This window comes from Leptinotarsa decemlineata, unplaced genomic scaffold (genome assembly GCF_025532065.1).
Source record: "Leptinotarsa decemlineata unplaced genomic scaffold, Ldec_3_MD MMD2_tig00026347_RagTag_RagTag, whole genome shotgun sequence".
Lineage (NCBI taxonomy): Eukaryota > Metazoa > Arthropoda > Insecta > Coleoptera > Chrysomelidae > Leptinotarsa > Leptinotarsa decemlineata.
The window spans coordinates 3,367,311-3,379,164 of NW_027412698.1; the positions used below are offsets into that span (position 1 = coordinate 3,367,311).

At 36.8% G+C, this 11,854-nt stretch overlaps 1 protein-coding gene across 1 annotated transcript; it reads left to right on the forward strand.

Moving 5' to 3' along the window:
• The first annotated feature begins 298 nt into the window (after positions 1 to 298).
• LOC141486152 (uncharacterized) lies at positions 299 to 2,062 on the forward strand. Its single transcript, XM_074183869.1, has 2 exons — positions 299 to 481; positions 717 to 2,062. The coding sequence occupies exon 2, from the start codon at positions 719 to 721 to the stop codon at positions 1,814 to 1,816; it is 1,098 nt and encodes a 365-aa protein (XP_074039970.1). The 5' UTR covers positions 299 to 481; positions 717 to 718; the 3' UTR covers positions 1,817 to 2,062.
• Positions 2,063 to 11,854: the final 9,792 nt, after the last annotated feature.

An 11,854-nucleotide genomic window follows, 5' to 3' on the forward strand; every position in this document is an offset into this window, starting at 1 on the left:
ATGAAGCTGACCTATCGGACGGGGATTATCCGGATCCCAACCAATGGGATGACGAATGGGGTGACCCACCGCCTGGAGACACCACAGATGAGGATGACGACGACGACGATGACGCTGGCGACATCAGACTTCCACCATCCCCAATCCTTATCGAGGACAGTCCTCCGCCATCTCCCATCCTAATTGATGACGATTATGTCCTAAATTCCGACGACGATATGTAATCGTTTCCCTGTTTCTCCCACCCTTTCCTTTCCTTTCCTTCCACGGAGTACACACTTTTTTGGTTGGTGTAGGGGAGGGTAGTACACAGTGGTACAGTGGACACAGTGAGACAGTCAGAATATTTAAAATTGCCGCCATATTAAGCCAACTGCGTGGTAGCCGAAGTGAATCTGCCTTAAAACTAAACATACACTGAAGCAGTGGTGCAGTTATTCCAATTGTAATTGAGTTTAATTCAAAAAGTGCATATTTGGAGGTGAGTTGTGTACTTCAGTATTTCTGATTTGAACGTTCTGTATTAAAAGGCTCGAACTATTTTGGAGGTTCAATTATTTCATATGATACGTAAATTATTGTTCTATAACCTCAAAATGATTTCATTTTGAATATCTTTTGGCTTCTCAGTTTTTGTTTTGTTTCATTATTATAACTGCTAGTAGTATACAGTGAGACATATCCAATGGTACACACTGAGACACATCATTTTTCAGAAATGGTTCGCAGAAAAGTAGAACGAAAAATTGGTGCCACGTCGAAGGAAGCTATGGCAAGAGCAGTAAGACTAATATTAGATGAAAATCATTCTTTGAGACAGGCTGGCGAAATTTGTGGGATCAAATTTCAGACACTGGCAAGGTACGTTAAAAGAGCGAAAAATAAACCAGGTGAAAACGTCCGTATGGAACCAAACTATGCCAACAGACAAGTCTTTTCTGAGGAGGATGAAAGAATGTTAGCAGAATATATAATAACTTGTTCCCAAATGGCCTATGGACTCACGACAGAAGGAGTTAAAAAATTGGCATATCAATTTGCCATAGCTAACAACCGCAGAATACCGGAATCTTGGAAAGCCAATAAAATTGCTGGCTGTGAGTGGCTGAGATCGTTCAGAAAACGGCGTGGAAACTTGAGTATTCGTCAGCCAGAGCAGTGCAGTCTTAGTCGACTTACTTCCTTTAATGAGTTCAACGTGAAGACATTTTATTCAAACCTAAGAAGCATCCTAGAGAAGAACGAAAAATTAAAAAATCCTTCAAGAATATACAATCTTGATGAAACTAGTACAGCGACTGTGCAGAAACCCAAGAAAGTTGTGGCTGCAAAAGGAGTCAAACAAATCAGTCACTGCACAAGCGGTGAAAGAGGAGTTCTTGTTACGACGTGCGCTATTATTTCGGCATCTGGAAATCATATTCCTCCTGCGATGGTTTATCCTAGAAAGAATTATAAAAAACGAATGATACTTGGAGCTCCACCAGGGACACTAGGATTGGCGAATCCTAGCGGTTGGATGACCGTTGAGTTGTTCGTGCAAGTTTTAGAACATTTTATCGAACACTCTGGAAGTTCCAAAGAAAATCCTTCGCTATTGATTTACGACAATCATAAAAGTCATATTTCAGTGGAAGTTGTTAACTTAGCCAGAAATAATGGAGTTTCCATTTTGACATTACCCCCACATAGTAGTAATAAAATGCAGCCTTTAGATCTTGCTGTTTTTGGGCCATTCAAAGCATATTATTACTCGGCAATTGATATAATTGGCTTCTTCGAAACCCTGGTGTACCAGTCTCTATTTATGAAATAGCAGAGTGTGTAGGCATTGCTCATGCGAAAGCATTCACACCTGCTAATATTATGGCGGGTTTCAGAAAAGCCGGAATATGGCCGTTCGATGATACAGTTTTCACTGAGGCTGATTTTTTAACATCTGCTGTTACTGATAGACCACTACTACAAGACGATCAACCATCTGCATCACCTTCGACGGCTGAAGAACAACCATCTACTTCGTCGACTACCGAATCGAAAGAATTAACAAAACGCAGAGAAACCAACAAAAATTTACAAAAACAGGTAACAGAACAATCTCCCATAATCACCCCCGAATTAATCAGAGGTTATCCAAAAGCCGCACCTAGGAAATCAAATAGAAAACCTAGAACAAAAGGTCGGAGTACTATCATTACTGATACTCCTGAAAAAACAGCCATTGAACAAAAAGCAGCAGAAGCAGCAATAAAGAAATTGGGAAAAACAACACAAAAATTGCAAAAAGAGTTAGGGGCAAGCAGCTTGAAGAAAGTAAGTTCCAGCAAAGATGCACGTAATAAAAGGAAGAGGAATAATTTGAATCAAAATGACTGCACTAGTGATTCCAGCATTGATGATGATGACTTGGAGATCGATGATGTATCTTCCGATGATGATGGCTGGTTTCCAGAGGATGAAGAAGAATTGCAACCAGACTATAATAAGACTGGGGAAAAAATGATTTCGCTTTGGTAAAGTTTCCTAACAACGTTTTTCATGTTGAAAAACTTCTGTCGGATGTGGACGATGAGGGTGACTATGAAATATCTTACATGAGAAAAAGTGAGAAACTTGGAGGTTGCTTTATATTCCCGAATGTTCCAGATGTGCATTCCGTGAATAGTAGGGACATAGAACTTGTTCTTCCTTCGCCTACAGATATTAAATCGAAAAGGCTTTCATCGAGTACTGTGAAATTTCCTATTTCATTTCGTACGTACAACGTCCGCTGAATAGTCTCATAGTGTACCATACCTGGTCCACACCGAGACACCATTCACCACTTTTTATTTTTTTTTTTTCAAAATCTGTCTTTATGTTCCAATTATTTTAAAAAGCTTGAAATTTGTTGATTAAATGTTCGTACTTACGCTCTGTATCGTCTGAAGTGCATTAATAAAGTTACGTTGAAATTTATTGCATTTATTTTCAATTGTGTCTCATTGTGTACTACTCTCCCCTACACGAGGCACTGCGAGGCTGGGGCAGTGTCTTCCTCCCTCTCTCTTATTAGTTTTTCATAATAATCACTTAGAATTTCTCATAATAATCGCTCAGAGTTTCATGAAGATCGTCATTTTTAATGTTTTCGAATCTCAAACACTGTTCTACATTTACACTTCACCCCCTCCGTTTTATTTCTTCCAATATAAATATAGTATCAATCCCAGTTCTACATCATTCTTTCACAATGTCGATTGCTGATTCCACCACCGAACCGATGAGCGTACCAGAGTCTTCTATGATGAGTACAGGACCCATCCAGGTACATGAAATAGATTCTACGTTTGATCATTTCAGTACAACCTTCGCAGAAATGCTGCAACGCATCTACGATCTTCCTGATGATTTCCCGGAACGTATGCAAGAGGAAGTAGATGAGTTAGACGATCTACAGGATAACGAGCTAGATGATCATGCGGACGACATAATTAGTATATCATCTGATTCAGATGAATCTGATGAATATGAGGACGACATCATCAGTATATCATCAGATACAGATGATGACACCATCATGATTGTTTCTGATGATGAAGAGCGTTAGTCCATACCATTGTATGGATTAATAGGAAAAACAGCCCTTTTAAGGGCTACAATTAAAGACAATAAACAACTATTTTCAGAGCTATCATTATATTTTCAATCAGAAATAGGTTAACACTATAGTCAAAACTTATGTGAAAGTATCATCATCCAACTCTGTAGTACTCATCATTATATTCAATGATTGAGAAATTACCAACTTCGACTTTCAGTCAAAGTAGTACTCATCATATGCACAGATATTCGATGATAAACCAAATCCTAACTTCGACTTTTTAGTCAAAGTAGTCATTTATCACATAATCTGTGAATTCTACTACTACCGTTTGTGTGAATAATGTAGCCCTGAAAAGGGCTGTTGTTTTTTTTTGACCAGTAGGTCCACGATTATTGTGCCACAGGTTGGACATTATTACATATAATACATGTAGATATTCGGGTGAAGTTTATTAGTGGCCTCTCGCAAGCTTCACACCAATTTTGTCCCATTTCCATAATTGAGACAGTGTTGTGGGTGTTGACATGGGCATACCACCCTCCATTATTGTTTCTATGCGAATAAAACCGAAAGCAGCACCAGCATAGTTTTTTGTTCTCTCCATCTATTGTGCTGATCAATACGTATGCATCCATTGCACAATACAAATCCAAGGGATCTTCCAATGTCTCACTGACATTGAGCGTTCGCATACCGATCCTCAAAGCACCATCGCCTTCAGTTGTGTCAGCTTCTATCCCTTCATCATCTCCTTCTTCATCCATGACCCTCTCAAACTACATCACGTCATCATCTTCGTCGCTTTGGTTGGCCTCGTTTTCAACTTCGTCTATCTCATCTTCATCGACTCCAACATCTTCTGCTTCAACTATCACTTCCTCTAGCGGAACATTGACATCCTCATCATCTGATTCGTCTATCCAATTGTTTTCATCAACAGCAGATGTTCTATTTAATGCAGCATTTATTTTTGCAGAATTCATCTTGTTGTTGTTTGCTCACAGTTGTAGAGAGTGAATGAATGAACTTCAGGATCGCAAGTCGACTTATACGATTGAATAGGAAACGGAAGTGGTACGACTCCCACCTATCACTTAACTCGTTTTAAGTGGGAGAGAAGGATATGGCATCTCTAGTCGATGAAAGAGTGGGCTAGTTGACGAAAGAGCGCATGCGCTAGTTTATTTTCTTCTATAAAAGGTGAAGTATCAGTAACATCATCACCTTTCCTATCCACATTCTATTGCTATCACATATCATTCCTCCAAACCTAAATAATCATTATCATGAGCTCCATGCCACTATTGATTGCTGAAGATGGTTCACCACTTGTTGATATCGATCACACTAATTTTGAAAATATTCCAGTATTACATTTACAGTCTCAAGACTCGATAAGTGATTTTGATATTAGCGACTTCGTTAACTTCGCAGATGTGCCGGAACCAATTCAACAAATTATCGTTGAAACTCCAATCATTTCACAATCATCATCATCCAAACACCCTTCATCTACCCCCCTCTTGGTGTTGATAAGAAATCGAGAACTATCAAAAGGAAGGTTAATAATGCATCTTCATCGATTGTCACTGAGTTGAAAGAAAAAAAACAATCGAAAAGTGGTTTGCGAGAGAAAAAGCCCACAACGAAAAGTGACAGATCGAAGAGGAAGACAAAATGTGAACCCAAAGAAATGAAGGGTGATTTGATGACTGAATCGCTATCTTCTTTCACTCCATTACTTCGGTTTGGAGATATGAAAAAGCAAGCGAAATGCCGTCTTGTAAAGGCGCAAATGGCTATTGCTGAACATGAAAAGAGTGAGCAAGCTATTAGTGTCATTAAGGACACTCTTCAAGCATTAGATGCTAAGATTGCATTAGCGGAAATTGAATTGGCTAACATGAGCAAAGAAGCAGATGAACTACGTTCAAAAATCATGAAACGTTCGAGAATGCAAGCACAGGCAGAGCTTGAGGAGTCGACTCGACTTTATGAGACGGCATTATCAGTGAGAGATACTTGGCGAAAAGAGTTGGAGAAAGCATTTCAAAGTGACAGCGATTAGTTTTGGGAATGGTATTGTGTTCTCAATATTGTGAGTTGGAAAAAAATTTTAAGCGGGAATGGAGTATACAATTAATTTGGTTTGGTATACACAGAACATTGCGAATGGTTGGGGCAATGTTTACCGCTGCAATATTTTTTCAATTCACTTACATATAATTGAAATGAAAACAATAATGAACTTTAACATTACTTTAACATTACATTTGAAGCATATTTGATTCATCAATCCAAGAATTCTGTTCACTAGGAAGTCCTAACCACTTTACATTTATTTTTCCTTTTCTTCAGCACTTTCTCGATCAGATATACGTCAGGATTTTCGGTTCGCAATAACTCTTCTTCGTAAAAACATCCTCTAATAGGTTGTTCATTCATATCTTCAAGATTATAGGTTGTGGGAAAGGTTTTATTGATTTTAACAATCTTGAAGAGTTCCGTGGTAAAGTTCGCAGTGTAAGACTTTTCAAAAATATGTTTGTATTTACTTATTCGTACAATATCATTCAATCGGAATTTGGGTTTACTTTGTTTTTCTCCAACTCCATTGATACCTTTGAATATCAATCTTGTTGATGGATCAACATTAATGGGTGCCATACCTATTGTACGATGAACTTTATTGTTATATCTACTAGTTATAGTTGGAAGAATATCAAGCCATTTGTGGTGACCTCTCATCGAAAATTCCTTGTAGAGCCACCCCTTTATTGTACGAATCACTCTTTCTGCTATAGCTGCCTTCTTTGTGCTAAATGTTGAATAATGATTGATATTATATTCTCGCATGAGAGATGAGAAGCTTTTATTGAAAAATTCCCTTGACCGCTTTGTATGTGTTTGGGGGAGTATTTGGCTTCTTTCAGTACATGTTTCATTGCATTAGTTACTGTACTACCTGTTTTATCTTTAACTGGTACAGTCCACAGATATTTGGAGTAACAATCTATCACTACAAGTATATATCGGTATCCTTCATTACTTTTTGCATAAGGTTGCAGTTCAGCTAAATCTATTTGCCATAGATCTGCAAAACCTTTGATGATGGTTATTCTTCTACGAAAATTACGTCTTGCAGGTTTATGTAATTCATTAACAACTTGTCGTTTGACATCACTTATTTCATTAGTCATTCTATTTCAATATGATTAAAGAGAAAAGGTGATAATGTTACTGCATTGAATGATGATGTGACAGTGATCATTACATGTGAATATGTAATTCTTCAATTATAGAAATTATTTCATTGTCATGTCCTGTATGACCAGCTGACTTTGAAGCTACCAATAGTCGTAGGCGAGCAACTAACTCTTTCGGTGAATTCCAGTACACATAATTCACAGGTTTAGAATTATATATTTTCTCCATTTTCACTCGTTTGAGTGCTCCACCAATTTTACTTCTACTTCTTATTGGATATTGTCGTGAGTCTAATAGAGGTTTGATAACTTCACGAAATTTTTTAGAATTTGTATTTTTAAAACCATTCTTCAGATGATATTGTTTATATGGAGCATTCGTTATTTTCAATATTTTGGAATATACCTGACGAGTTTCTTTATTATCAACATCTCGTGGATTCTTCAAAAAGATCATATCATACAATTCTGGACTACCTGCGCATTCATATTTTTTCACTTTATTAGCATCCCAAAATGAAATGTTTCCATCTTTGAAATGCACCACTAGACTTCCCATTTTCAGCTTTTGTGTAATAGGATCCATACGTATGCCAAATGTTCCATCATATGCTGAATTTCTAGATTTTACATTATTCAAATGTTTCATCAAAACATCTTCACCACTTTCATTCATATCAGGTGAGGTGTCAGGATCCGAGGAATCGATGTGGGACGATGATGGTGTTTCGAATAGAGTTGTTCTCATATCGTCTTGAAGTGTGCTCGTGTCACTATTCACAGATGATACACTAGCAAAAGATTGTTTTCTTCCTATTGGAGTACTCATGGGATAATTTGAAGTAGCTTCTGTTGTCTCTACTAGTTGACGTTTCAAATTCATTTCATTGTTTTTATTTTCAGAATCTTTTTTTGTATTCATAATGCCCTTTTTTAAATTATAGCCTAATTCGCTGATGAAGTGACCTCTACAATATTCAGTGATCGAATAAGTGTAAAAAACAAGATCATGGGTATATAAAACTATCGAATCCTTTGCGATATCTACCTTCATCTATTTTTCTATCCTTATCAATGACTAGAAATCCATATTGGTCCTCCCAGCATTTTACACACATCAATTGGAATTGTTTGAATGTTACATCGGGTGAAACATGATCTGAATAAATGTGATGTAAATTCGTCTCATCTTGTTTGAACATTATAATGAAATTGGTATTGTCACGCACTAACTGTTTGGGTACCTGTGAATATGTCTGTGCTAGATAAAAACAATCAACATCCTTATGACGTCCCATACAGAAATATGATCTAATAATATCTTGCTTTTCACATATCACATCATCGAAAATGAAAACAGAATTAGGCTTAGCGTCGGAGGGTTCCACTATTTCTGCATTATTGCTGAATGTATAAAAACCTAATCCTCTTATAGGTTCCAAAACACTTCGCAAGTACTGATAATTAGGTTGATTGATGATGATGATTTCGAATAGAGATACACATTTCTAAATCTCAGTCCTTGTGGATGTGTTAATAGTGATATCATTGCATTCGTCTTTCCACAATTTGAAGGTCCTATAATGAGTCCTCGAACTGAAGATGGAAGTAGTGGACCATGTCTGAATACCCTTTGTCCATTCAATCCACACCCAAATTTCTCATCTAGATTATCTACAGCAAACTTTTCTTTCTGTTTTACAATGCGCATCGTGCCGTGGTTGGAGACTATATAAATGTTATTAGCTTATTCATTTATATGTGTACCATCAAACGATACGGACGTATTGAAAGTGATCGTAAAATTAAAAGAGGTTGTGGTTTTGTTAATGATTTAATAAACAAACTTCCTTTCGAATTACATCTACCCGGAGGTTATCAATACTGTGGACCGGGTACAAAATTGAAACAACGTTTAGCTCGTAACGATCCTGGAATCAATAAATTAGATATTAAATGCAAAAAACACGATATTCAATATTCTAAGCATCCATCCGATCTTGCAGCAAGACATTTAGCCGACAAAGAACTTGAATACAGCGCTTGGGATAGGGTTAAATTGAAGGACGCGAGTATTGGGGAAAGAGCAGCTGCATTACTTGTCACCAACATTATGAAATCGAAAAGACATATGGGCATGGGTTGTAGTACCAATAAGAAAAAATGTAAGAGGAAACAAACGAAGAAAAATAAAATTAGAAAAGTTGCATTTGGTGCTGGGATAGTCCATAAATTGCGAAATGTATTGAAGAAAGCTGGTGGGAATCAATTTGTGACGAATAATAGCAAAAAAGCGATCACTGTGGCATTGCAGGCAGCACGTAAATACCTCAAAGCTGCCGGTGGAAAGAAGAAAATCCGCACACCACGCATAATTCCTGTTCCCAAGATCGGTGGACTTTTACCATTGATACCAATTTTTGCTGGACTATCCGCACTAGGAAGTTTGGCGGGAGCCGCTGCTGGTATTACCAAGGCCGTGAATTCGGCAAAAGCCAGCAGAGCGGCTTTAATGGAAGCCAATCGTCACAATAAAACCATGGAGGCTGTAGCATTAGGCAAACGCGGAAGTGGAATATATCTAAAACCATACCGTAAAGGTTTAGGACTATATTTAAAACCATACAAAGCCACAAACAAAACAAAAAACTAATTGAATCCCTACCTCAGAGGCCTCTTACTGATCTCGATCTCAGTTATTATGCACAAAAAATGAAAATTCCACATTTTCGTGGTGTTTTTATGCGTGATAGATTACCATCATCAGGTCCAAAACAAAACGAGACAGTTATTGTTGATTTAGATGGAATAAATGGACCAGGAACACATTGGGTGGCATATAAAAAATGTGGGAAAGAAGTCGCATATTTCGATAGTTTTGGAGATCTACCCCCACCATTGGAATTGACTCGATTCTTTCGAAAATGTTCGAATGTAAAAATCAAATATAACTATGATCGACAACAGAAATTTAATACAGTTCTCTGTGGTCACTTGTGCTTGCAGTTTCTCTCTAAATAATTTTCCAAATAAAAATGGATACAACACCAAAACTGGATCGGGATGCTATCAAGGGAATGGGGTTTTCACTTAGAATGTTTTCAAAATATGGTACCTTGAAAAAAATGGATAGAGTGATGCTTGCAAATATGCCTAAGGAAGTGATACTTGCATGTGTTGTACATGAGATTGCATATGTTTGGGAAAAGTTGCCTAAGCATCTGCAAGATGACATCGATATAATGAAACATAGATATTGTTATGAGCACCACCACGATCAAAATTCAGATTCGGATGTTAATGATGGTCCTATACCTCGAAAATCTATGTGTTGTATTTGTAATATAGAGGATGTGAATATTGGCATCAATAAAAATGATACTTATTACAATAGAACACATTCCAAAAAGTGTAAATTGTCTCAAATGTGCTGTTGCTGTGTACAATAATAAATTGAAATGTATTTCAAAATATTCATCAGTCATGTCACGAAAGTTCGAGCTACAAGCTGTTGGGACAAGTGTCTTGAGTGCGGATTTTTTTCCACCAATTGAATTGGATAGGAACAGTCGTTATGGATTAGGACTTTTGGGATTCTATGGATGCAATACAATCAATAATATAACAGAAGCTAATAACTTAGTTTTAGAATCAGTAATGACAACTCATCGATACCCCAAAAGTTGACAATTGAAATTCCATGTGGTGCTTACGAAATAGAAGAGATCAATGCTATCATACACAAACATATCATGTTCAGATTGTTTCATGATAAAAAACCAAATGATGTCGTTGCAGATGATATTTTCTATCTACACGCCAATAATAATACATTCAAATGTGAAATGTGATCCAAATATGAAATTGATCTGACACATCCAAATTCTATAGCAGAAATGATGGGGTTCGCTCATGGAATATTTCCACCAAATCAGATACATGAATCATCATTACCAATAAACATTACAACTGTGAGACTTATCCGCTTAGATTGCAATATAATATCTGGTTCATATATAAATGGTGAAGAATCCCACATTCTTTTCTCATTCGATATTGATGTTGAACCTGGCTACAATCTTACTAAAGAACCACACAGTATTATATATATGCCTGTCAGTCCAGAAGGTCGTCAATTGATTCACAACATTACAGTGCGTGTTTTGCATGAAAAAAATAACCTTATCGATTTTGGAAGTGAAGAAGAGATTTTTATTATTTTGGAATTGAAGAAAATCGAATAACTGTTGTTATGGGTTTCATTTATAATAGACAAAATCGCATTGAACAATCCCAAACGAGTTGCACTATCAAAAAGAAAGGTGTGCATAAAAAGAAGCTCATTCCACAAGTGTATGCTAAACAGTTAGCACATAACGCTCTGTCTGTGAGTGATCTTAAATTTTTGAAATCGATTGGATTGAAAGTGAGAAAATAACAATGGTGCTCGAAACAAACAATGAAAAGTTGAATATATTCAATGAACCAGTGCTCGATCATTCTCTCATAAGTTTACATGAGCACACATATAAGCCCTATGGATCACCGCTATTCAGGAATTCGGATGAAATCAGAATTGCAATCAATAATCAAGATGTTATACTAGATATTGCCGAGAGCTTCATTTACATAGAAGGTAAATTCACCCCCAAAGATGTAGCGAAAACATGCTATCTCTCGAATAATGCAATTGCATTTCTCTTCGACGAAATTCGTTATGAAATGGGTGGTGAACAAGTGGCTGTTGTTAGAAAACCTGGGATAACATCTACAATGAAAACCATGATATCATTTGGACAATCTCATGCTAACATATTATTGACATCTGGTTGGGGACTTTTACAATTGAAGCAAAATATCTTGGATACAAACAGTCATGTTTTTAGTGGAAAACTACCACTGAAATATTTGATGGGTTTTGCTGAAGATTACAACAAAAGTATCTTGAATGCCAAACAGGAATTGATTTTGATTATCATTCAAAAACTCATATATAGGTGAGGTTGATGCTGATTTGGAAATAAATAAAATCGAATGGAAAATAAGACATATTGTACCAGAT